This window comes from Erythrolamprus reginae, chromosome 1 (assembly GCF_031021105.1).
Source record: "Erythrolamprus reginae isolate rEryReg1 chromosome 1, rEryReg1.hap1, whole genome shotgun sequence".
NCBI lineage: Eukaryota > Metazoa > Chordata > Lepidosauria > Squamata > Dipsadidae > Erythrolamprus > Erythrolamprus reginae.
Genome location: NC_091950.1, coordinates 152,208,841 through 152,236,711, shown reverse-complemented (window position 1 = coordinate 152,236,711; position 27,871 = coordinate 152,208,841). Strand labels below are relative to the sequence as shown.

General features: G+C 44.1%; 1 protein-coding gene across 1 annotated transcript in view; it reads left to right on the top strand.

The window, feature by feature from the left end:
• XRCC5 (X-ray repair cross complementing 5) overlaps positions 1 to 19,215 on the top strand; it is a 99,421-nt gene extending 80,206 nt beyond the window's left edge. The window contains exons 20-21 of the mRNA XM_070729829.1: positions 11,504 to 11,575; positions 18,872 to 19,215. Of these exons, the coding sequence (XP_070585930.1) occupies positions 11,504 to 11,575; positions 18,872 to 18,886 (87 nt within the window). The 3' untranslated portion in view covers positions 18,887 to 19,215. The remainder of the gene's footprint in view (positions 1 to 11,503; positions 11,576 to 18,871) is intronic.
• Positions 19,216 to 27,871: the final 8,656 nt, after the last annotated feature.

Sequence of the window (27,871 nt, the reverse complement as noted above, 5' to 3'; positions counted from 1 at the left end):
ATCCTAACATTAGAAGTGCTAACTAGAATTATTAGAAAAAAGGAAGATATAAAAGGGTTAAAGTGCAAAAATGAAATATATAAGCTACAAGCTTTCGCGGACGACCTGGTATTTATTCTAGAGGACCCTTTAGATTCAGGACCCAAATTATTGGCCGTCCTAGAAGAATACGGCACAGTGGCAGGGCTTAAAATAAATAAAACTAAAACTCAAATCTTAACCAAAAATATGAGAGAACCGCAGAAAGCCATTTTAACAGCCAAACTTGATATCCAAATAGTTTAAAAAATTAAATACCTTGGCATTAATTTGACGAATAAAGTGTCTAGTTTAAAAGAAAACAATTACAATAAACTATTAGATAAAATACAATCTGACCTGTTGAAATGGAAGAATACAACTCTCCTTACTAGGGAGGATTGCGGCTATAAAACTTAACATCTTGCCCAAAATATTGTTCCTATTCCAAACAATCCCAATTCAATTGAAACAGGAATTCTTTATAAAATTGAACAAAATTACCAGTAACTTTATCTGGCAGAACAAGCGCCCGCGAATTCGCTTAAAATATCTACAAGATAGAAAAGAAGAAGGAGGTCTGGCACTCCCAATCTGGAAAGACTATTACATTGCCGCATCCCTAACTTGGATGAGAGAATGGATGAGTTTATCTAACATCAGATTACTCAGCTTAGAAGGTCACGACCTCCATTTAGGATGGCACTACTATCTTTGGGATAAAAAGCCGATGACCCATAAATATTTTACCAACCATCTGATTAGGAAATCTTTAATACATACCTGGAAAAAAATTAAGTCTAAACTTTACAAAGGAATCCCTACATGGTACGCCCCATTAGAAGCATATGTTCATCCCAATTTTCATTAAAAAAACAATATAATAAGGTACAAGGATATATTAAATTCCAATGGTGAAATTAGATCAAGAATAGAATTGGAAAACCTCGATCAAAAAACGGAATGGTGGGAATATTTACAGATACAAACTAAATTCAACAAGGATAAAAGTAAACCTGGAATAATTAAAAATGCCCCGCTAGATAAATTATGTACAGATTCCCAGGAACAATTAATTAAAAAATTCTATTGTTACTTAAACCAGTGATTTTCAACCTTTTTTGAGCCACGGCACATTTTTTACATTTACAAAATCCTGGGGCACACCACCAACCAAAATGACACTCTAAGACACTCCCCTCTCTTTTTCCATCCCTGTCTCTTCCCCCCATGTGTGTGTGTGTGTGTATACACACTCTTGAACCATTTCCAAAATTAAGTGAGGGCTGGGGTTTTTTCTCTCTTATTCTTTGGGTGCTTTTTTATCATATGCTTTAAATCAAGAGTCACTTCTCTCTCTCTTTTGTTTCTCTCTCTTTCCTCATTCTCTGTCTCAGTCATTTTCTCATTTCTCTTTTTTCCTCCCTTTTTTGCTCATTTATCTCTTTCTTTCCCCCTTCCTCTCATTCTCTCTCTCTCTCTCTTGCTTTCTTTCTCTCTCTTTCTCTCTCTCTTGCTCTCAGCAAAAAGTTGCGAGATTGGAACCTGAGCTTCCTTCTTTGCGGCACGCCTGACCATGTCTCGCGGCACACTAGTGTGCCTCGGCACACTGGTTGAAAAACACTGACTTAAACTATAACGAATTGGAAAATATTAACACAAAAATCAATGTAAAACAATGGAATCTGGACCTCAAAAAAGAGATCAAAGAAGAGGAATGGCAAATACTCTGGAGCAGAAATTATAAACTGACCATTGCCACGTCCTACAAAGAGAATTTAGTTAAAATGTTTTACAGGTGGCATATTACCCCGATTAAACTAACAAAACTAAATAATAAACTTTCACCATATTGTTGGAAGTGTCACCAAGAACTAGGCACCTATTTCCACTTATGGTGGCAATGCACAAAAGCTAAGATCTATTGGAATAAAATCGGACTCTGGATTGACGAAATACTTAATCTGAAAATAGAAAAAAACCCTGAATGTTTTCTTCTGGGCATTATTAGACAAAATCTACCTAAATCCCAAATACATTTAATTGTCCATTTAACAACAGCAGCCAGACTAACCTTTGCACAGTGGTGGAAGAACGAGGAGATACCTCCGAATGACGCAATAATAAAAAAAATTAAATACTGCGCAGAGATGACGAAATTAACTATACTAGTTAGAAACGAAACAATGGCCACATTCAATAACTGTTGGGATCCTTTCTACAACTGGTTAGGAAAAAAGAGTGAGAATAACACGCCATAAGATTGATATGATGGATATAAACACGACCAGTTACAAATCTGGTATATAGCTATCTTATACTTTATATAGTAATAAGAGACTTTATATATATACTGATAGTATCTTTACTACTCCTCCCTAAAATCTCTACAATTTGATTAATTCAACACTTGCATTTATCAATTTAGATGAACAAACCGAACCATGGTAACGAGCTAATAAAATAGGAATCAGTTCTCGTTTTCAATACAGCTCCCCTGGACATTCGCCGAACCCTTTATCCTTTCTATCCTTTCTATGTTTTCTGTCCTTTCTATCTTTTTCCCTCCTCCTCTGTACCCTTTCCCTACTTACTTCTTTCCCTCCCCTTTACAAGTTTTCAAGTTTGTACTTTGGAAATTGATATATTACTCGACTGTTTTCTTTTGTTTCGACCACCATTTCATGTTTTGTACAATATGATGTATTTTGTATTATTTGTATAATAAAAATTTTTATAAAAAGAAAAAAGAAACTCAGCTTCTGTGCATGCTCAGAAGAATTAAAAAAAAAAAAGATGGTGCCTGCAGACTGGCACCGGCCGAATCGGGTTGATGATGTCATTGTGACATCACCAGAGCGCCGCTGTCGGTTTGGGTGAACCAGTCCTAACCGGGAAGAACCTACCCTGATAGGAACCATTTATTCATGCCTGATCTAGATCATGAGAGGACAATATATGGATCACATGCTGCATCCCCAAATCTTTCTTCTCAAGACAACCATGACAATTTGGCCACAAAACATTGAATGGAGTATCTATGATTTGTAATCCATGTAATACATACCAATAAAAATTAAGACCTATTATAAACAGAGCCTGCATTTAATACACAGCAATTGTCAGAATTATTTTGTCATTCCTTTATCAGGCCTTAATATATAAACATAGATCCACCCTAAGATAAAATACAGGAAATAGTATAAGGGCAGACTAGATGGACAATGAGGTTTTTTTCTGCCCTCAATCTTCTGTGTTTCTAATGTCATTGGAGGTCTAGTCTTAGAATTTCTTCCCTAACCCCTAATGAGTTAGATTTCAGGCCCAACTTTAAGGTAATGTTAAGAGATTTCTGTTCATGTTATGTACATATGGATTAGGACTGTTTCTTGTAATATTGCCTAATTACATGAAGTCCTGGATCATCAATGGGTTCCGTTGTATGGTTTAATTATATTTACTACTGATAGTTGAACAAGATCATTTAGTGTTGGTGAAGCATCATTAATGAAACATTTAGCCTACTCACCAAAACGTGGAATACAGTGATCCCCCGGTTATTGCGTCCCCGACCATTGCGAATGGGCTACATCGCGATTTTTCAACCCGGAAGTAAAAACACCATCTGCGCATGTGCGCCCTTTTTTCCTATGGCCACACATGCGTAGATGGTGTTCCCCGCCGGGCAGATCAGCTGCTGGGCGGCTTCCCTGGGTCTTTCCCCTCTTGCTGGCGGGAGGGCGAGAAGCCCCCCCCAGCACCCGCTCGCCCTCCGTTCGCCCGCCCTTCGCCCGGCCACCCGCCATTTGCTCGCTGCTCGCCCGGCCACCCGGGTTCGTTTGGCTTCGGGACTCAGTTGGGAAGCGGCACGGGTGTTTTAAAAGGTCTCCGCCGGCATGGGGGGCTTCTTAGCACCCCCCCAAACCCGGGTTGGGGGTTCGGGGGGGGGTAGAAAGTCCCCCATGCCGGCGGAGACCTTTTAAAACACCCGTGCCGCTTCCCAGCTGAGTCCTCAAGCCAAGCGCAGAAGTTAGCCTTGAATCCCTTTGAATCCCGCCGCTTCTGCTGGATACGGGCGATGGGGGGGCGAGCTGCCACAGCCCCTGGCTTCCTCACCGCTCGTCCTACCCACCGCCCGTATCCAGCAGAAGCTGCTGGATTCAAAGTGATTCAGGGAACAGAATGGAGCCTTCCGCGGCGGGGCTGGTAGGAGGGGAGCCGAGGGGATAACCGAGCCCAGCCCCGTGGCATTCGCCTTCCTCCCGCCTGCAGCCGAGTGATCGTGGGCTCCTTCGCAACCTCAGAGAGCTTCCTGGTTTTCGTGAGCTTTCATGCCCAGGAAGCTCTCCGAGGTTGCGAAGGAGCCCAGGATCACTCGGCTGCGGGTGGCAGGAAAGCGAATGTCACGGGGCTGGGCTCGGCTCCCCCCCCTTAGCAGCCCCGCCGCGGAACGCTCCATTCTGTTCCCTGCCGGCCCGATTGAGCGGCCGGCGGTCTCCATTCAGGGAACAGAATGGAGCCTTCCGCGGCGGGGCTGGTAGGAGGGGAGCCGAGGACGGAACCGAGCCCAGCCCCGTGGCATTCGCCTTCCTCCCGCCTGCAGCCGAGTGATCGTGGGCTCCTTCGCAACCTCAGAGAGCTTCCTGGTTTTCGTGAGCTTTCATGCCCAGGAAGCTCTCCGAGGTTGCGAAGGAGCCCAGGATCACTTGGCTGCGGGTGGCAGGAAAGCGAATGTCACGGGGCTGGGCTCGGCTCCCCCCCCCTTAGCAGCCCCGCTGCGGAACGCTCCATTCTGTTCCCTGCCAGCCCGATTGAGCGGCCGGCGGTCTCCATTCAGGGAACAGAATGGAGCCTTCCGCGGCGGGGCTGGTAGGAGGGGAGCCGAGGATGGAACCGAGCCCAGCCCCGTGGCATTCGCCTTCCTCCCGCCTGCAGCCGAGTGATCGTGGGCTCCTTCGCAACCTCAGAGAGCTTCCTGGTTTTCGTGAGCTTTCATGCCCAGGAAGCTCTCCGAGGTTGCGAAGGAGCCCAGGATCACTCGGCTGCGGGTGGCAGGAAAGCGAATGTCACGGGGCTGGGCTCGGCTCCCCCCCCTTAGCAGCCCCGCCGCGGAACGCTCCATTCTGTTCCCTGCCGGCCCGATTGAGCGGCCGGCGGTCTCCATTCAGGGAACAGAATGGAGCCTTCCGCGGCGGGGCTGGTAGGAGGGGAGCCGAGGACGGAACCGAGCCCAGCCCCGTGGCATTCGCCTTCCTCCCGCCTGCAGCCAAGTGATCGTGGGCTCCTTCGCAACCTCAGAGAGCTTCCTGGTTTTCGTGAGCTTTCATGCCCAGGAAGCTCTCCGAGGTTGCGAAGGAGCCCAGGATCACTCGGCTGCGGGTGGCAGGAAAGCGAATGTCACGGGGCTGGGCTCGGCTCCCCCCCCTTAGCAGCCCCGCCGCGGAACGCTCCATTCTGTTCCCTGCCGGCCCGATTGAGCGGCCGGCGGTCTCCATTCAGGGAACAGAATGGAGCCTTCCGCGGCGGGGCTGGTAGGAGGGGAGCCGAGGACGGAACCGAGCCCAGCCCCGTGGCATTCGCCTTCCTCCCGCCTGCAGCCAAGTGATCGTGGGCTCCTTCGCAACCTCAGAGAGCTTCCTGGTTTTCGTGAGCTTTCATGCCCAGGAAGCTCTCCGAGGTTGCGAAGGAGCCCAGGATCACTCGGCTGCGGGTGGCAGGAAAGCGAATGTCACGGGGCTGGGCTCGGCTCCCCCCCCTTAGCAGCCCCGCCGCGGAACGCTCCATTCTGTTCCCTGCCGGCCCGATTGAGCGGCCGGCGGTCTCCATTCAGGGAACAGAATGGAGCCTTCCGCGGCGGGGCTGGTAGGAGGGGAGCCGAGGACGGAACCGAGCCCAGCCCCGTGGCATTCGCCTTCCTCCCGCCTGCAGCCGAGTGATCGTGGGCTCCTTCGCAATCTCAGAGAGCTTCCTGGTTTTCGTGAGCTTTCATGCCCAGGAAGCTCTCCGAGGTTGCGAAGGAGCCCAGGATCACTCGGCTGCGGGCGGCAGGAAAGCGAATGTCACGGGGCTGGGCGCTAGCTCTCGCCGCTTTCGAGCTGAGTCCTGAAGCGAATTCGCTTCAGGACTCATCTCGAAAGCCCGCTAGCGAGGAGCCGAAGATTGGGGGCGGGGCGGCTGTTTTAAAACGTCGCCGCCGGCATGGGGGGCTTGCCAGCACCCCCCGGACCCCCAACCCGGGTTTGGGGGGCTGCTAGGAAGCCCCCCATGCCGGCGGCGACGTTTTAAAACAGCCGCGCCGCCCCCAATCTTCGGCTCCTCGCTAGCGCTGCGGAAGTTAAAAACACCATCTGCACATGCGCAGATGGTGTTTTTACTTCCGCAGCGCTACTTCGTGAAAACCCGCTCGTTGCGGGGGGTCCTGGAACGGAACCCCCGCAACGAGCGGGGGATCACTGTATACCATTTGGTTCAACCTGCTAGACCTTTGTAAGTATCTTTTGGTACTGAACCTGGGGCCCTTGTGTGTGATCAAAGCAGTATCATAGTTGTATTAGTTGTGTTGGTTAGTCCTTTATCTCAGCTGCACGGTTGATTGCTTTCTTTATAATGTTTTTATCCTCTTTTTTAATTATTGTTAGCTGCCCAGAGTCAAGTATTTGAGCTAGATGGCTGTACAAATAGACCAAATGAATGAACAAACATATGAACCAGGCCTTGAATTTCAGACTGTAGATCAGCTTCTGTTCAGTTCATAGGCTACATTTATTTCTATGTGCAACTAGCTTGACTTTAAGGCATTTAATGTGTTATGGATGTATAACACACATTTAAAGCACCTGCCATTAAAGCAGTTAATCCCAGTTCACTCGTGCCTATTGGTCATCAGCTGGTCGCAAAGGGAGTGAGGCCCCGCCCACCTGCCCATATGTCTCCATTTGGGTTCTTTTACCCTCTGCGCATGTACAAAGTATTCTCTGCATGTGCAGAGGATAAAAGAACCCAAATGGCAACATCCATTCACGACTGGCTCTCAGACGACCAACAGGCACGAGCAAACCGGGACCATTTCACTCCTGGATTAAAGGTTGCATATTGTATTTAAATTGTGACCAGCATGTTTATACATATTTTGCAAATAATTTGGAAGAAAAGCTTCAGAGCTTGTGTGAGCATGGCCTTGTTCTACCATTTATTAAAGTAGACCAACTTTTTTTCAAATTTCTGTGAGTACCTGAAAACAAGAGGTTTATGCTTTAAGATAGTGTTCCCCAACCTTTTGGGCACCAAGGACTGGCTCCATGGAGAGTTTCCCCCCCGAACAGGAAGGGGTGTGGTTTCATGTGTTGCTTATATCCTGTGGATGGGGCTTTACTTGTTTGCCTGACCTGGTTTTTGGCATGCCACGGACTAGTGTCGGTCCATAGACTGGGGGTTGGGGACCGTGCTTTAAGAAATGATGTGACTTTTCAAGTAATAATGTCCTTTTTACACTCTTGTGCAAAGTCTGATAGCTTTGCATGAGTGTGTAACTGCTTTTCCAAACAACAAAAGCAACAGAAAAAGCAACATCAGAAACCTGTCTTGAAAATTATTTTCAAAGCATTTAACATTAGCATTTAGACTTATATACTGCTTCACAGTGCTTTACAGCCCTCTCTAAGTGGCTTACAGAGAGTAAGCATATTGCCCCCAACAAGTCTACGGAGAGGGGCGGCATATAAATCTAATAGATAGATAGATAGATAGATAGATAGATAGATAGATAGATAGATAGATAGATAGATAGATAGATAGATAGATAGATAGATAGATAGATAAATCTGGATCCTCATTTTACCGACCTTGGAAGGATGGAAGGATGAGTCAACTTTGAGTCTACTGACATTCGATCTGCCAAACTGCTGGCAGCCAGTGATCAGCAGGAGTAGCTTGCAGTACTGCACTCTAACCACTGCACCACTGAGCCTATATGCATGTTTGGTCCTAGTAAGCAGGCATTTGTAAAAAGTTGATAAAATACAACTTGCTCTGTGACTCATGCCCTACATCAGCCCTCAGTCTTTTTCACTGAGAAAGTAATTTTCATTAAAACTGATATACTGTATATACTCAAAAGAGCAAACACAGAAAGCGTTCCACTGCCGATAAGAGTGGTGGGCCAAGCATTTTCTGTCACTTATCTTGTGAAAAGTGAAGGATTTCAACACAATTATAATATGCAATTTTATTTTTTGTCAATGTAAAGCAGCAATGTGTCAGGAAGCAGGCGGGGGGGGGCAGTCTGCTGATGCTCAGTGGATTTCTGATTCAAAATAAAAAAAGTTTAACATAGTTGCTAAGCAATTTCTCATCATCATGACGTAACACATTTCAGTTATGTGTGGTTTACAGTCCATTTATTGTTATGTTACCACAGACCTCGGAGTAAATATGTGGTTTTCAAAAATAGCGTTTTACCTTAATTAACTATAAAATGGGATTTGCTCCAGTGCAAAAAAAGTGTTTAAATTTGACAGTTACTGTTACTTCAACATTGCCTGTAAAATAATTGCATTACATCCACAACATCAGAAAAAGAGGAGCCTCTTGGCAGGCTGTGTCACAACTGTGCAATCTTTCTTACTGTATAAACCTTTGTGTTGTAAAAGGCTGTGGAATCAGCCTTAAAAAGAAACATTTTTTTGAGTATAGAGTTTGCCTGTAGGTATCAAATACATGATACCTCGTCTTACAAACCCCTCATCATACAAACTTTTCAAGATACAAACCCGGGGTTTAAGATTTTTTTGCCTCTTCTTCCAAACTATTTTCACCTTACAAACCCAAGCCACCGCCACTGGGATGCCCCACCTCCGGACTTCTGTTGCCAGCGAAGCAGTGCAAAAACAGGTGCTTTGATGGCAACGGAAGTCTGGAGGTGGGGTTTCCCAGCGAGGGGAGCCTCAGCAAAATCGCAGCATGAGAAAAACACGGAAGTCCAGAGGTGGGGTTTCGAGGACTTCCGTGTTTTGGCGATGCTGCAATTTCGCTGAGGCTCCCCTCGCTGGGAAATCCCACCTCCAGACTTCTTTTGCCAGTGAAGCGCCCGTTTTTGCACTGCTGGGATTCCCCTGCAGCATCACAAAAACATGGAAGTCCAGAGGTGGGGTTTCCCATGGAGGGGAGCCTCAGGGGAATCCCAGCAGCGCAAAAACGGGTGCTTCGGCTGGCAAAAGGGGTGAGTTTTGGGCTTGCACGCATTAATCACTTTTCCATTGATTCCTATGGGAAACATTGTTTCATCTTACAAACTTTTCACCTTACAAACCTCGTCCCGAAATCAATTAAGTCTGTAAGACGAGGTATCACTGTATTGGATATTGATACAAATAAAGCAGGCATGTGGTTAGATCCAACATCATAAAGATGTAGCCTCATTCTTGAAATGTGAGGTAGTAGGTTCCACTTCTATTGCGCATTTGCTTCGGGGATTCCTTCAGGGGTGGGTTCCGGATTCTGCTACTGCCTGTTTGCTCGGGTGGAGGTGCGGGGTGGTTGCATGCACAGTACTAAAAAAAAGCTTCTGTATATGCACAGAAGCAAAAAATAAGATGGCGGTGCATATGGTGCCACCGGGAAAACCAGTTTGGGGGCTTGGCAGGCCTGGGTCGCTGCCAGCTCCAGCAACCCAGGCCACCAAGTTACTAACGGTTCAATAGAACCCATCCAAACCAATAGGAACCCACCTCTGGTTCCCTTGTCCAAATTCTCTCTTTGCAAGCTAGACTGGAACTAATATAAAATAAAGAAAATTCAAGATCTCTGTTAAACAGTATGTCAACTCGTAAAGCATTTCTGGCCTGTTCTCAAATAGCAATTGGCAATTTACTTTTTAGAAGTAAGGTTAAGATCACAATTCCAAGTGCGTATCCTGTTTTCAAATGAGATAACTCTCTATATCGTGCAGGGCAATAACATCCTTATTCATTTCCTTCTGCTTTTGGGTGGAGGGATTGAGGGCTAAAATTTGCCTCTTCTGTGAAGGCAATGTACTTTGTATCTGTTCTCTGTTTTGATAAGGGTCATTCCAATTGATATGGGGAAAAAAAACCCTTCATATCAGCAATTCTACAGATAAATGACCAAGGGCTACGAGAGGAAATCTCTGACATCAGTGGTTTCTATTGCACTCTGTGAAAAGGCACCATAAGATGCAATCCATCACATATACTGTAGATGGTAATCAAAAGTAATACTGCTAAATTAATGTTCTGTTTGTATTCTGGCTGGGAAATTGAGTCAAAACAAAGCTTGTGCTAAAAGTGGGGAAAAACCAGAAGTCAAATACTGTTGATCTTTTTTTTGTGATGTAGAATTAAGTGGTTGATGGGCAATTTACTCATATCCTATGACAACTTTAGAATAAAACTATAATTGGTACCCATTAGTCTAATGCAAGCATTTGATAGGATATTTGCTGTTTCTAATATTCACAATATATTTACTAGATTTTCTACTCTTTACGTTCTGCAATTCTACACTTGATGGATGAATATTATTTAAGTACTAAAGAAGGAATGTTTTGCATGAGTAGACCAGAATTTTGTCTTGACCCTCTTAGGCTTTTTCTTTCTTGAGTCACCCATTTCATACAGAGGCAATGATCTCTATTGGATATATTCTATTTCTGGAAATTCTTCACCCAAATCATTTCTTTCATTCTTTAATTTCTTTTTCCATTTTTGTCCTTCTGTCTGGTCTGGTCTAGTCTGTTTTGTCTGGTTTTGTCTTTCTGTCTAGTTTCCAAATAGCAATAGCACTTAGACTTATATACTGCTTTAAAGCTCTGTTTAAGTGGGTTACAGAGCCTCCAACAATTTGGATCCTCATTTTACTAACCTTGGAAGGATGGAAGGATGAGACAACCTTGAACCTGGTGAGATTTGAACTGCCAAATTACAGGCAGCTTGCAGGCAGCAGACATAGTCTGCAGTACTGCGCTCTAACCTCTACGCCACCATGGCTTATAAGTCACGTGGCTCATAGATGGGTTTTTCAGTAACAGTGAAGCAGCTAGTAGTGATGTAGAGTGCAGTTTGTATGATTGCTTACTTAATAAAAGATACTTTATAGAAAATGCACGTAAGAGCGTCATCTTTATTACCAAGAGCCTATTTTACTTCCTGATTGAGGTATATTATCCAAAAGGGTGACATCTATTTTTCCAAATCTTTTAACATTCCTGATTCAGACATTTTTCTTCCTGTTCTGTAAGCTGGCTATTAATAAGGGAGGGGAAATTAATCTTTAATAATTAACATTGCAGGGTGGGGTTGTTGTTGGGAAAATAGGAAGAGGAAGGAGTTAGGTACGTTCACCGAGAGCATTAGATATGTTCACTGCCTTGGCTGTTTAATAATAAGTACCGTAATAAAGGTGGGATATAGATAAATAATAATAATATGTTGTTGATTACATGCAAATGAATTTTGCTTTTTGTTTGTAGTTTTTGGCTCCTAAAGAAAAGCCCATGGAAGTTTCACCAGTGGCGGAAGAGGATGGTGATGTTGATGATCTGGTGAGTATTTTTATGTTGGTAATGTATATGTGCTTGACAGTGAGACATGGAGTCAAAAACATTGCTCACCCTTTGATACCCTATAGCAAGGTATACTTGATTTCATTGAGGGATGCATCAGGGTTGTGTTCGATCTCTAGGGCCCAGAATGTCAGTGCTCCAATTAGCATCTGAGAAATAAATCAGAGTCCAAATCTTGGCCTTCTACCAAGTTCCAATTTATTAACAGAGCCATGTTGGTTACAAACTACTCCAACTGATACTATCTCTTCCTACAGTTCTCCACCAAGGCTAAGGTTCATCCCTTGTCCCCACACCCACAAATTCATCACATGGACCACTCTGGTTCTCTCATTATCTATGATCCTTCCCTGTACTTCCGGCCGGTGCTGAACAAAGGATGACCTTGAATCTCTGGAAAGAATTTGTTGTAGCTAATATTTTCCCCTCTCATGCAATCATCCCTCTCCAATTCCCACAGTACTATACTACTTGTTGTAGTACTCTAGTACTCACAGTCTCTAACTCAAAACGATGGCTTTGGCCTGACACAGGATGAAGGTGGCCAGGGTGAGCGTGGCCAGCTCAGTTTCACCCATGTCGGGGGTGCCTGTGGTGTCTGAGCACTCTGACAGCAAAAACAGGCTCCCAAGATCTTTGGCTGTAACAGCCTCCTGCAACATCTACCAGCAAAAATGGAGTTCAGGAAGGCTGCTCGTGGTTCTCTCACAAGCCCTGTTTACAGCTGCGATGGCCTATGGCAACCCTCTGCCAGCACCCCTCCCCAGCTCAATTTTCGCTGTCAGCGACACTGTGGCCGGTCCTTCATTGTTTCCAGGGCAGGCCCACAAGCCAGTTCTAAACACCCCATGGGCCAGATGCGACCTGTGGGCCTTGAGTTTGACAACCCTGCCCTATAGGATTGACTGGTCTCTTGTCTCCCAATTGGCAGATTGGCCTCTTAAACCAAAGGTTACCTGAATTTGGGTCCCTTGTTTTTAATCCAAGGAATTTATAAAAAAAGGAAATTCAAATTGTGGGGAAGAGTCTGAAAGGATGCATAATTTGGTTGTGTTAGAAGGTGAAGCACTAATTCTGCTTTGCCTGGACCTGACTACATCTCGCCCTGAAGTGTTTTTGCTCATCCTCAGCAAGTAACAAATTACAAGGCTGATATCTTTAAGCAATAGCTTTCCAAAAGAGCCCTGATTAGTTCCATCGATGGAGAGATCCTGTAGCAGTTGGAGCGAAAGATACGTTCCTTCCAGCTGGATAGGTTTAGCATTGCACCCATCAAAATACCTGTGTGGCAAATAGGTAGAAAATATATTGGAGTTTCTAACTAGAACAGCTTCTCCTTTCTGTCACTTTCTCCTCTGGCTCAGTGGTTTTAGGAGAGGAAGTCAGATGCTTCACTTCAGTTGACTTATAAGGTTCCAGTTGGATTCCTAATAAACAGATTTAGGAATATGGACGGCTACGCATAAGTACTGTATATAGTGGCATAGTGAAACTGCAGGGTAGAACTCTGACTCTTGCCTTCTATCTAAAAATGGCTATTTAGTGGATTTTGTTTTTTAAGGATATACATTGTAAAAGAGGGCCACGTCCACGTATTTGTGGCTCATTATCGAATTGTGTTAAGCAAAAAGCAATATACCTATCATTGTAATATTGCACATTTAAGAAAAAAACCATAACCCAATGTGTCTCATTATGTCTTCCTCAAAGATTATCCATTACCTATGTCAGTATTTCTCAACCTCAGCAACTAAAACACTGATTTATACCATTTGAAAACGTTATTGACGTTAGGGTGCCACTCTTATTAAAAGTTTCACCCTAAGTGGAATAGAGCACCTCAGTGCAGAAGCACTTCAAGAATACAGTGTTCCCTCGATTTTCACGGCTTCGAATTTTGCGAATAGCCTATACCACGGTTTTTCAAAAAATATTAATTAAAAAATACTTCACGGGTTTTTTTTCTATACCACATTTTTCCCCGCCTGATGAAATCATACATCATCGCCAAACTAATAATTTTTGCAAATAAATAACAAAAAAAATAATTATTGTTAATAAATAATTATACAGTGGTACCTCAAGATACGAACCTAATTGGTTCCAGGGGGAGGTTCGTAAGACGAAAGGTTCGTAAGACGAAACATTGTTTCCCATAGGAAACAATGTAAAGTCAATTAATCCGTGCAACAAGAAAAAAAACCCACAAAAAACCGCTGCCGCCTGGCTGTCACCTTTTAAAATAGGGGGGGGGGGGGGCTTTCCCAGCAGCCTCCGGAACCAGGAAGTTTGGCAAAATTTCAGGGTTCGGGAGGCTGCTGGGAAGCCCCGCAGCCCGGCTGTCACAACAACCGGGAGGCTTCCGCCTTTGGGTTTTCCGCTCGGGGGGAGCAGGAGGACCTTCCTAACTCCCTCCTCCCCGAGCCGAAAACACAAAGTCGGTCTGATGCCGCCAGCTTGAGCCAGGAGGCATTCAGGGCGTGGAGGGTTTCTTAGCTTTCCTCTTCCTCATTCTCCGTGAAAGCTGGAGGACAAATAGAGAAGAAACGGTGAAGAGAAGAGCCTCCTTGAAAGGTTGAGGACACATGGAGATCAAACTGGGAAGAGGAGAGGTGAAAAACCCTCCCTGAAAGGTTGAGGACACATGGAGATCAAACTGGGAAGAGGAGAGGTGAAAAACCCTCCGTGAAAGGTTGGGGACACATGGAGATCAAACTGGGAAAAGGAGAGGTGAAAAACCCTCCGTGAAAGGTTGAGGACACATGGAGATCAAACTGGGAAGAGGAGAGGTGAAAAACCCTCCGTGAAAGGTTGGGGACACATGGAGAGCAAACTGGGAAGAGGAGAGGTGAAAAACCCTCCGTGAAAGGTTGAGGACACATGGAGATCAAACTGGGAAGAGGAGAGGTGAAAAACCCTCCGTGAAAGGTTGAGGACACATGGAGATCAAACTGGGAAGAGGAGAGGTGAAAAACCCTCCCTGAAAGGTTGAGGACACATGGAGATCAAACTGGGAAGAGGAGAGGTGAAAAACCCTCCGTGAAAGGTTGAGGACACATGGAGATCAAACTGGGAAGAGGAGAGGTGAAAAACCCTCCGTGAAAGGTTCAGGACACATGGAGATCAAACTGGGAAGAGGAGAGGTGAAAAACCCTCCGTGAAAGGTTGGGGACACATGGAGATCAAACTGGGAAGAGGAGAGGTGAAAAACCCTCCGTGAAAGGTTGAGGACACATGGAGATCAAACTGGGAAGAGGAGAGGTGAAAAACCCTCCGTGAAAGGTTGAGGACACATGGAGATCAAACTGGGAAGAGGAGAGGTGAAAAACCCTCCGTGAAAGGTTGAGGACACATGGAGAGCAAACTGGGAAGAGGAGAGGTGAAAAACCCTCCGTGAAAGGTTGATCTCCCAGTTTGATCTCCATGTGTCCCCAACCTTTCATGGAGGGTTTTTCACCTCTCCTCTTCCCAGTTTGATCTCCATGTGTCCCCAACCTTTCTCGGAGGGTTTTTCACCTCTCCTCTTCCCAGTTTGATCTCCATGTGTCCTCAACCTTTCACGGAGGGTTTTTCACCTCTCCTCTTCCCAGTTTGATCTCCATGTGTCCTCAACCTTTCAGGGAGGGTTTTTCACCTCTCCTCTTCCCAGTTTGATCTCCATGTGTCCCCAACCTTTCAGGGAGAGTTTTTCACCTCTCCTCTTCCCAGTTTGATCTCCATGTGTCCCCAACCTTTCACGGAGGGTTTTTCACCTCTCCTCTTCCCAGTTTGCTCTCCATGTGTCCCCAACCTTTCACGGAGGGTTTTTCACCTCTCCTCTTCCCAGTTTGCTCTCCATGTGTCCCCAACCTTTCACGGAGGGTTTTTCACCTCTCCTCTTCCCAGTTTGCTCTCCATGTGTCCCCAACCTTTCACGGAGGGTTTTTCACCTCTCCTCTTCCCAGTTTGCTCTCCATGTGTCCCCAACCTTTCACGGAGGGTTTTTCACCTCTCCTCTTCCCAGTTTGCTCTCCATGTGTCCCCAACCTTTCACGGAGGGTTTTTCACCTCTCCTCTTCCCAGTTTGATCTCCATGTGTCCCCAACCTTTCACGGAGGGTTTTTCACCTCTCCTCTTCCCAGTTTGATCTCCATGTGTCCCCAACCTTTCACGGAGGGTTTTTCACCTCTCCTCTTCCCAGTTTGATCTCCATGTGTCCCCAACCTTTCACGGAGGGTTTTTCACCTCTCCTCTTCCCAGTTTGATCTCCATGTGTCCCCAACCTTTCACGGAGGGTTTTTCACCTCTCCTCTTCCCAGTTTGATCTCCATGTGTCCCCAACCTTTCACGGAGGGTTTTTCACCTCTCCTCTTCCCAGTTTGATCTCCATGTGTCCCCAACCTTTCACGGAGGGTTTTTCACCTCTCCTCTTCCCAGTTTGATCTCCATGTGTCCCCAACCTTTCACGGAGGGTTTTTCACCTCTCCTCTTCCCAGTTTGATCTCCATGTGTCCTCAACCTTTCAGGGAGGGTTTTTCACCTCTCCTCTTCCCAGTTTGATCTCCATGTGTCCTCAACCTTTCAGGGAGGGTTTTTCACCTCTCCTCTTCCCAGTTTGATCTCCATGTGTCCTCAACCTTTCAGGGAGGGTTTTTCACCTCTCCTCTTCCCAGTTTGATCTCCATGTGTCCTCAACCTTTCACGGAGGGTTTTTCACCTCTCCTCTTCCCAGTTTGATCTCCATGTGTCCTCAACCTTTCACGGAGGGTTTTTCACCTCTCCTCTTCCCAGTTTGATCTCCATGTGTCCTCAACCTTTCACGGAGGGTTTTTCACCTCTCCTCTTCCCAGTTTGATCTCCATGTGTCCTCAACCTTTCATGGAGGTTTTTCACCTCTCCTCTTCCCAGTTTGATCTCCATGTGTCCTCAACCTTTCACGGAGGGTTTTTCACCTCTCCTCTTCCCAGTTTGATCTCCATGTGTCCTCAACCTTTCAGGGAGAGTTTTTCACCTCTCCTCTTCCCAGTTTGATCTCCATGTGTCCCCAACCTTTCACGGAGGGTTTTTCACCTCTCCTCTTCCCAGTTTGATCTCCATGTGTCCCCAACCTTTCACGGAGGGTTTTTCACCTCTCCTCTTCCCAGTTTGATCTCCATGTGTCCCCAACCTTTCACGGAGGGTTTTTCACCTCTCCTCTTCCCAGTTTGATCTCCATGTGTCCTCAACCTTTCACGGAGGGTTTTTCACCTCTCCTCTGCCCAGTTTGATCTCCATGTGTCCTCAACCTTTCAAGGAGGTTCTTCTCTTCACCGTTTCTTCTCTATTTGTCCTCCAGCTTTCACGGAGAATGGGGAAGAGGAAAGCTAAGAAACCCTCCACGCCCTGAATGTCTCCTGGCTCAAGCGGGCGGCATCAGACCGCCTTTGTGTTTTCGGCTGGGGAGGAGGGAGTTAGGAAGGTCCTCCTGCTCCCCCAAGCCGAAAACCCAAAGGCGGAAGCCTCCCGGTTGTTGTGACAGCCGGGCTGCGGGGCTTCCCAGCAGCCTCCCGAACCCCGAAATTTTGCCAAACTTCCCGGTTCCGGAGAGCAAACTGCGTTCTGCGTTCGGAGACTGCTGGGGAGCCGCGCGGCTGTTTTAAAAGGTCACAGCCGGGCTGGGGGGCTTCCCAGAAACCTCCCGAACCCCGAACCCGGAAGTTTGGCTAAAGTTCAGGGTTCGGGAGGTTGCTGGGAAGCCCTCCAGCCTGGCTGTGACCTTTTAAAACAGCCGGGTGGCTTCCCAGCCGTCTCCTGAAGCTGAACGCCAAACCCGGAAGTTCGGGTTTGGCGTTCGTAACATGAAAAAACTTCGTAAGAAGAGGCAAATTTTTTCTGAACCCCGGGTTCGTATCTCGAGTTGTTCGTAAGACGAGGGGTTCGTATCTTGAGGTACCACTGTATTTATAAATATCAGGATTACTAAGTGTCTTATTCAATGGTGAATACCAGTAATAATGGTGAGTAAATTCTTGTTAAGGGAATGGGAAATGGTAATTTAGTGGTTTAAAGTGTTAAGGGATGACTTGTGATACTGTCCATAGCCAAAAATGGTGTATTTACTTCCGCATCTCTACTTTGCGGAAATTCGACTTTCGCGGGTGGTCTCGGAATAATAATAATAATAATAATAATTTATTAGATTTGTATGCCGCCCCTCTCCGAAGACTCGGGGTGGCTCACAACAAGCGATAAAACAATATTGTACAGCCACAAATCTAATATTAAGAAAAAACTAAAAACCCTATCAATTTAAAAAACCAAACAACACATACATACCAAACATAAATTATAATAAGCCTGGGGTAAAGGTGTCTCAAATCCCCCATGCCTGGCGGTATAGATGGGTCTTAAGTAGTTTACGGAAGACAAGGAGGGTGGGAGCAGTTCTAATCTCCGGGGGGAGTTGATTCCAGAGGGCCGGGGCCGCCACAGAGAAGGGTCTTCCCCTGGGGCCCGCCAGACGACATTGCTTAGTCAACAGGACCCGGAGAAGGCCGACTCTGTGGGACCTTATCGGCCGCTGGGATTCGTGCGGTAGCAGGCGGTTCCGGAGGTATTCTGGTCCAATGCCATGTAGGGCTTTAAAGGTCATGACCAACTGCATCCCCCGCGAAAATCGAGGGAACACTGTATAAGAAATGGCCACACCAACTGGAGAATAAAAATAACACGGAGTAATTCTCCTCTCGTCAAACAGTTCTTCACAGTTTGCTTCTGCCTCTGTGTGTCATTTCATAACTGTTTATTTAGAGTGTAGTCAATTTATTTCTTTTTCTTTCTTTTGTTGGAAGCTTAGTAGCAAGATAAGGCTGCACGGTAATCATTCCCAAATTCTATATGGTTTCTAATACATGCATTGTTGATCAGTAGGCTAAGGAATATATTTTATAGAAAATACTTATAATTTAATACACAGACTTTGTTCCGCTTGAGTGTATAGGTATATGTATAGATATACAGCTCAAAGAACAGTAGAAAAATATAATCAATGTATTTTGTGAACATAATGCTTACTCTAAGTAAGCAATAGAGTTCAGGCTTCTGTTAAATTCAGAATCATTATACACAAAATCTATCCTTGATACTTAAAATAATGAGTCCAAACTTTAGTGAATTGTCCTTCTTCGTGGAAGAAAGCCAGAATATTAAAAAACAAACAAACTGAAAAAGAATATTTATTTTTCAAAAATTGTTTTTATGTTTTTCCACAATTGATAGTCTCTTTTCAAATACTGTTTTTTTGTTGTTCTTTTGCAGCTGGATATGATTTAAATAGTCAAGCAGTACATGTGATGTGTTTAGCTCCAGAAAAAGCACCAGTTCCAAAGAAATTGCTTGCAATCTTTCAATCTTGGTCAGCAGAAGCCTTAAGAAAAATTGCCAATGCAAGCCACAATATTTTACTGTCTCAATTTTCCTTCACTGCTTGGAGAGGATATGGTATCAGTGTGGAATCTCAATGGACTTTATATCTAGAAATATATATGTGCATTTTTTGTGTGTTGCTGAAATGTTACGGGTTTAAACATTAAACATTGTTTAAGAAGTCTATTCTGAAGGTTTATAAACTGTAATCAAGTAAAAAAACCAGCATAACACCATTTGAACGTACTCATGATTTGGGTGGGCCGTCTTAATACGATTGATGCTGAATCATCTACAGTCCAGCTTTTAGGTTCAGGTTCATTGCCTATTCACAAGGTGCCATGGGCAGTTGGGCATCCTTTCAAGGAAGAGTTATAAGTACCCATTTGTAGCTTAAATTACTGTTGTAATATAAACATAAAATATTTGACATGGAGGTCCAACTCATGATGACTTTACAGTTAGTAAAGAAGAAGGCCGTTCCTATCAACAATGATTGGCTTTAGAGTACAAGGTTGTCTTCAGTTAAGAATAGTCATTGACACTGGAATTTTCATCACTAAATAATACAGTGATAAAGCAAAACATCATGTGACCGCATCATGTAGCGATCTTGACACTCATAGTTGCCATTGTTAAGTAAGCATTTCGCTCATTCAGCAAATTCCAGCAGTTTTGCAAGCAGACTGGCAGGGAGGTAAAGTATGGAGTGGAGAAGGTGGGGGGGAAGAGGCATGAGTGGTAGAGGTTACATATTTAATAATTAGTAATAAATGATACGTAGCAAATTGCCTTGCTTGTGACTTATCAGATGAAAGTTCTTGTTTCTATGATACATGACACCGGAGGCTCCCATGAGTGATAATAATGATGTATGTTTTGAAGAAATGCCTAAATATTTCACTAGTGTCACAACTTTGAGAAAGTAGGGACTGCTTTTCAGACTACATACTGAATTCTATTCTGTTCTGTTGCCTGGACAGGACTTTAGTTTTTGTTCCAATGAAAATGGTGTAATATAATTATTTGCCTGCGTATATGCAGATATAAAAACGCTAGCCTTTGATAGCATAGCCATTTGTTTTGATTTCTTAAAATTATTATTATAGGATTAATGCTCTTTACTTGTGCCTTATTGGAAGAACACTATTGGATCAGGTGCTTAACACGAAATATTTTTTTGCATTTCCGTTTTGCCTGTTGTGCTGTTTTTTACACTTTGGAGGGTTCAGGGAAGCTTCCTGAAGCCCTGGAGCGCAAAAAACAACACAACGGGCAAACTGGAAGCCCCTTTTTCCAAACTTCTAGTTTGCCCATTTGCCTGTTTGTTCACATCCCGGGCTTCAGGGAGGCCTGTGTGCATGGGTGGATGGGGGGGGGGGGATTTTGTATATCTGCGGGGACAGTGTGGGGAGGTGCACATGTGTTGTGGGAGGGAAGGGGTGAGGGCACGTGCACGCATGCTAGCACACCGACACACCCTTTTGGCACGTGAACCAAAAAAGGTTCGCCATCACTGGCCTATCAGATTGGAACCAAGCAAAAATAATACCTTTTTCTCCCTACTCTTGGTGAGTTGACAACAATTAAATACTAACGTTCTATCTTTTATGTGTTTCTTGTAGCTGTGTTCTGACACCAGACAAATCAATGTGTTCTACATGGCACCTTTATATGTATAGACTTTTTGACGGGTGTCACCTATTTATAGGAGTGCTTTTCCTATCACATTTTTTTTCTTGCTCATCTTTCTCAACGCACCGTTGCCTTAAAACTATTTATTTCAAATATTTCATACAGGGGCAATTTCTGCATTCAGGACGTGATGCTATAGAGAGAGATAGAGCATCGGTGCCACCACTTGGAGCCTGTTGTTTTCCCATATATTTCTCCGTTGGCACTAGAACAAATGCATAGGCTTAAAGCACTGAAAATAATTTCTTATTATAGCTAGAGGTAGAACCAGTGACACATCGGCTGCTGTGTTTAGAATGAAGAAAAGTTAGGCGTTTATACACACTGGGCTTCGCTCCATTCGGCGGCACTCTGAAAGCCTTGGAATTGTATTATTGACTGGGCAAACAGGGCTACTAACACTATGAGAAGAAATGCATAATAGATATTTACCAATAGAACTTGGAAATTGTCACGCTTATCTCACATACAGCAAGCTCGGGCCATGGCATATGACTGTAAGGAAATCGCCTCTCACATTCCGAACAAGTGGCAGAAACGCTTTTAAATTGGATTCTCTATTTTTATGAGGCTTCTCAAAGGAAGACATTTGTTATTTGGGTTAACGGCAGTGTCAGTAATGGTGTTTGAACAACTCGCCAGTTTTAATGCCTAATATCTTAAGCTATAAAGCAGACTATGGGAGCAAACATCTCTAGCCTTGAGCTCTTTGTTATGGATGAGCTGCAATTTTTTTTTGCCCGGGTCTATGTCTTCTCCAGGTGAAAAGAAGGGCTGGAAATTTGCTCGTACCCATTCTCTTGTGTTTATTGTTTGCTGTTGCCTGTTTATTGGTTTTATTTATTGGCAAGCCTTCAGAGCAAGCCTGTAACTCTTTTGGAACCGCATGAATGCTCAGAATAAAAACAACCTTCTCTGCAGCAATAGAAATAGACTGTGATTCTATAGGGAGGGAAACATGAACAGCAATGACTGGCATCGCCATTCAGAATCATTTTGGATTCTCTTTTTTGGTGGTGGTGGGAAACTTGGCTCAAGCTGAAATTAAAATGTGAGACCTTGAGAAGAGAACCAGTTAATTTTATTTTCTTGTTTAGCAAATATAGCAAGGAGATGTCCACAAATGCATTAATTTCCCTCCTGAGATATTTTGGTTTACAGTGTTCCCTCGATTTTCGCGGGTTCGAACTTCACAAAAAGTCTATACCACGGTTTTTCAAAAATATTAATTAAATATTAAAAAATATTTCACGGGTTTTTTCCCTATACCACGGGTTTTCCCACCTGATGACATCATATGTCATCGCCAACCTTTCATCTGCCTTTAATAATTTTTTTTAAAATAAACTTTAATAAGTAAACATGGTGAGTAATAATCTAAATGGTTGCTAAGGGAATGGGAAATTGCAATTTAGGGTTTTAAAGTGTTAAGGGAAGACTTGTGATACTGTTCATAGCCAAAAATAGTGTATTTACTTCCGCATCTCTACTTCGCGGAAATTCAACTTTCGCGGGCGGTCTCGGAACACATCCCCCGCGAAAATCGAGGGAACACTGTATTCATTATTGGGGTCAACCCTTTGCACATACATGGGGGTGTGCTGCTAAATATTTTTAAATGATTCTCATGTTGCCTTCATCATATTCTCAGTCATCAATGGAGGCAACATGAAGTCAGGTCTAGTTGCTCCAGTTGTTCCTCTTCTCCCAAGATAATTTTTGCATGGATATGGACTAGAAGCCTTCAATGGTGATGAGGTTGATAACATAGTTACATCTGCCCATCTCCTACTGGCTACTTTAGCCTGCTGCAGATATTTAGATAGATGGATGGATGGATGGAAAAACCTACCATGTTTTTTTCAAAAAGAAAACCAGATCTTATTTTCTTTTGACCCCTGAAAAAAACGGCCTGAAAAGACCCCTGAAAAAATGGCTAGGCCTTCTTTTTAGAGGGTTCTAATTATTGACTCATCTCGCAGCAGCAGGAGCCTGGTTCTAGCCCACTTCTTCTGCGGCCGCTTGCCACCACTTGCATGCATTGCCCTGGCCTCCGGTTCACCTTCAGGTGCCTGCTGGAAGGCATCTCAAGGCGAAACGGAGGTCAGGGCGATGCATGTTAGTTGCAGCAAGTGGCTGCAGAAGAAGCAACCGCAGAAGGGGGTGAGGCAGGTGTTGGGGTGTGCAAAGCCTGGTGAGTTAGGAAGCTCCACACACACCCATTCCCAGCCTAGCTTATTTTTTAACCGTGCGCCTCACCCCACCCTAGGGTGGGCGGGGTCTTAATTAGGGCTAATTTTGTGGGTAGGGCTTAATTTAATCACATGCGCTCAAAAACATGATAGGGCTTATTTTCAAAATGTTATTTTTTGGGGGGGGCTGGTGCGGGTGATAAACATGGTTACTTGCTGGATTTGTAAGAAAATAAAATGGAAATTTCCTCTCTCAAAAACTGATTTCAGCCTAAAGAAATATTAATCCAAAATTGGTCTTTGTGCTGCAAGGCTTCTTGATCTGTTGGGGGAGTAAATCCAATGAAGCCAAATGAGTTAGACTAACAGCATTTTACCCTCTATTTTGAAAGACCTTACTGGCTGCCAGGTGTCTTCTGGGCACAATTCAAGTCATACAGGGTTTTAAACTTTAAAACCCTGAGCAGTTTGAAGTCAAACTAATTTAAGGATTACCTGTTTTGAACTTAAATCTACGTGTGAATTGAAAAACGCTTCTTTTTCAAAAGGCCTTCTGATGGGTGGAAAGACACAGAAAGACTCTTGCATTGCTCCCAAGCTGTGGAATTGTGCTCAGCATACTTTTTCTGCTTTCACAAAAGTAATCAATTTCTTTCTCTTTAGTCAAGCTTTTTTAGACTGAGTGAGTGATTTTAGTAGTCCTTTTAGGAGATTTTAATTGTTCTTTTTTTTTAATTGTTAGCTGCTTTTCTGCCTTCTGTAGGCAGAAGGAGAGGATATAAACGGCAAGGATGGAATCATGCTAAATATGGGATATCGCTCAGAGAGATGAGAATTATAAAGAGCAGCTGACTGGTTTTAATTTCATTCATGACCCTTTCTTGTAGAAATTTTAGCTAAAAGAACTACTTGTCTGACTAATCCCATGAACTAATGATTGAGTATTTCAGCTGCTTGTGAACTTAATGTAAAAGAAAAACGGGAGTTTCTCCAAGATCAAGCTAAGACTGACCAGATAACAAAAGCTAATTATTTGGTTATTTGTTCTCAGTTCTTAGAATTACTTGAAGGAATTAAAGACACTGGCAGGGGAAGAAAAGCATCAGTGGTATACTTGATGTTCCAGAGAAGGCCACATAAGGAATGATACGGTAAATAGAAACCAGCAGTCCAATACTGAAATTTGCCAAATGCTTTTTGTATTGCAGCAGATTCCAGTATCACCTTGTGCAAGGCTAGTTGATTGCATTCAGTTTACAAGTTTATTATTTATTTATTTATTAATCAGATTTGTATGCCGCCCCTCTCCGCAGACTCGGAGCGGCTAACAGCAATAATAATACAATGTAAACAAATCTAATATTTAAGTTAATTTAAAACTCCACTTTAGAAACCAATCATACATACTGACATACCATGCATAAATGTTATAAGGGTAGGGGGAGGGAAAGTCTCAATTCCCCCATGCCTGACGACAGAGGTGGGTTTTAAGGAACTTACGAAAGGCAAGGAGGGTGGGGGCAACTCTGATATCTGGGGGGAGTTGGTTCCAAAGGGTCGGGGCCACAGAGAAGGCTCTTCCCTTGGGTCCCGCCAAACGACATTGTTTAGTTGACGGGACCCGGAGAAGGCCAACTCTGTGGGACCTAACTGGTCGCTGGGATTCGTGCGGCAGAAGGCGGTCCCGGAGATATTCTGGTCCGGTGCCATGAAGGGCTTTATAGGTCATAACCATCACTTTGAATTGTGATCGGAAACTGATCGGCAACCAATGCAGACTGCGGAGTGTTGGTGTGACATGGGCGTATTTAGGAAAGCCCATGATAGCTCTCGCAGCTGCATTCTGCATGATCTGAATTTTCCGAACACTTTTCAAAGGTAGCCCCATGTAGAGAGCATTACAGTAGTCGAGCCTCGAAGTGATGAGGGCATGAGTGACTGTGAGCAGTGACTCCCGGTCCAAATAGGGCCGCAACTGGTACACCAGGCGAATGTGGGCGAACGCCCCCCTCGCCACAGCTGAAAGATGTTTCTCTAATGTGAGCTGTGGATCGAGGAGGACGCCCAAGTTGTGGACCCTCTCTGAGGGGGTTAATGATTTCCCCCCGGATAATGGACGGACAGATGGGATTGTCCTTGGGAGGCAAAACCCACAGCCACTCCGTCTTATCAGGGTTGAGTTTGAGTCGGTTGACACCCATCCAGACTCCCACAGACTCCAGGAACTGACACATCACTTCCACTGCTTTGCTGACTGGACAAGGGGTGGAGATGTAGATATCTGCATATTGATGATACCTCACCCCATGCCAACTTTTGCAGACCTATTTAATGTTGACCCTCCCTGTAAAAAAATCATCATTATAAGAGCCTTTGCCTTATATACACGAAACTTAGGGGTTGCTGTGCATGATCTTTTATCAATCATGTAATTCTCATGATTACAGCAAGGCGAAAGTTAATGAAAGCAGCAGGGTTGTTGAAACTTGCTTTGATAACTTAGACCGAGCTTGTACAATACGCTTGAATTTTGAAATATCATTATCCTAGGTAAGGAACATGCTAATTTGGCTTGAATAACCATGTGTCAGGGTTCCAAGTAACCCCCAACCCAATGGGTGGGTTGCATAGAAGCATCCTGGGTGAGTGGGCGGAGCCTCCTGCCAACAACACTAACGGTTCTAAGGACCAGTCCGAACTGGGAGCAACCCACTACCGCCCCAACCAAGTAAAACTACAAGGCTGGCATTTCCTCAAAGTTCCATATTATTAGAGATGTCGTATTGGCACATATGGGAAAACCCGAATCAGAAATCCCCAGGGTTTTCCCCACACAAAGGAAAGTCCAAGTCCCTGCACCCTCATGTTCATTACAAGGTCCAATCAGGTCACCATCTGAAGTGGAATAAACAAGAATGGGTTTTTGTTCCAAATGCCATACTCTGCTAAACAAATTCCCTCAACATTGTAGAACTATTTCCTAAGTTTGCACTACTATTAATCTTCTCATCGTTCCCGTCACCCATCTCCTCTCACAAATGACTGTATGACTATAACTTTTGTTGTGTATATACTAATTTATATTGACTGGTTCCTAATATTGTTTGATTGCTTATTGATACCCGGACTATTATTAAGTGTTGTACCTTATGGTTCTTGATGAACTTTTCATCACTCAGAGCATATGCACCAAGACAAATTCCTTGTGTGTACAATCACACTTGGCCATTAAAATTCTATTCTATTCTATTCTAGATTCTGTCCAATTCTGTTCTAGATTCTGTTCTATTCTATTCTAGATTCTGTTCTATTCTATTCTATTCTAGATTTTGTTCTATTCTATTCTAGTCTATACTATTCTATACAATTCTATTCTAGATTCTATTCTATTCTATGATAGATTCTGTTCTACTCTACTCTACTCTAATCTATTTTAATCTACTCTAATCTACTCTATTCTATTCCCAGTCAGGCCTCTCCAGGTACAGGTTGAACCTCCTTGATTCCCATTGCAAGAGTGTTGCTGCTGTGGCAATACATCTCACCCTAGCCATCCAATCCCCCTTCCAAATAAGGCAGCCCTGAAGATTCAAATTAAAAAATGGCCTCCGTGGCTGGACACCATGACTGAAAGAAAACAGATGGACAATTTTCATATTATAGAGAGATTAGATTTCATATCTTAGAGATATTAGATTTCTTATATATTGTTATATTAATCTTGGATGCCGTCCTGGGTTGCCTCGAGAAGGGCGGCATAGAAATCAATCAATCAAACAAACAAACAAACAAATAAATAACAGTTCAGAAAATGTTTGGTGCTTCCAAACAGCTATTATTTTAAAAGTTCAAACTGTCAAGATATTTCCATATATGTTCTGAGCTAATGTGAAACAAAACTCCAAGTCACCGGTTCCCTGGTGCTAGGAGTTTTGAAGAACTAAGCTAATTTATTTCCAACTTTCATTTTGAAACCCTATAGCTCTCTTTCTCTCCTTTGAGGGAACTCTTATCTCACCCACCTGCTGCCCACATTGCAGCTACTATCCTCAGCCTTAGCTCAAAGGAACAAACAAGTTTGCTGTCTTCTTTCTCTTCCACACATCAAAGGGCCAGGCAGCAATATGTGCGTGGGGTTTTCTCCCTTCCCTCCCTTTTTCATTAGGATCCTGGGAATTTTGTTGTCCTAGAACCCAAAAAATAGCAATAGTTCAAAGCAAATCAGGATTTTCACTCTTTGCTCTCAGTGTTTCAAGTTAGCAAATAAAAACAATAACATAGCCATTCAAATTAGTTCCGTAAGCTAAGGTGTTTATTTAATGCAGTGCCTCCACCCTCAACAGTCAGATGAGAAAAAATAATCTATTGCTATGAATACTTCTCTTGGAATTTTCTTTAGGAAACTGGGACACAAAAAATACTTGTAATAGTGTGCTCCTTTCCTTTTTTGCCAACCATCTCAGAAAGAGGCATTGAAGATCTATCTCCAATCACAAAAAGTGTGAATGAGTTGGTTTGAACCTTCAGCCATTACCACCCTGTTCTGGAAACATTTCCATTATAGTTCATGTATTATAAAATCAAAAGTGAAGTGACAAAGCCATGGGAGCTGTTAGTTCCTCCACCTGTTTACTGGACCCATGCCCCTCCTGGCTGGTTTTGGCCAGCGAGAAGATGACACATGATTGCATCCAGGCATTGATTAATTCTTCCTTGAGTGAGGGGTCCTTTCCACAGCTGCTGAAAGAAGCGGTTATGTGACCATTCTTCAAGAAACCATCCCTGGATCTAGCTGAGTTGAAGAACTTTAGGCCAGTCTCCAACCTGCCCTTTTTGGGGAAGGTTGTTGAGAAGGTGGTGGCATTCCAGCTTCGGCAGTCCTTGGATGAAGCTGATTACCTAGACCCTTTTCAGTCTGGTTTCAGGACCAGTCACAGCACGGAAACCGTTTTGGTCACGCTGATGGGTGATCTCTGGCAGGCCCGGGATAGGTGTTATTCCTCTA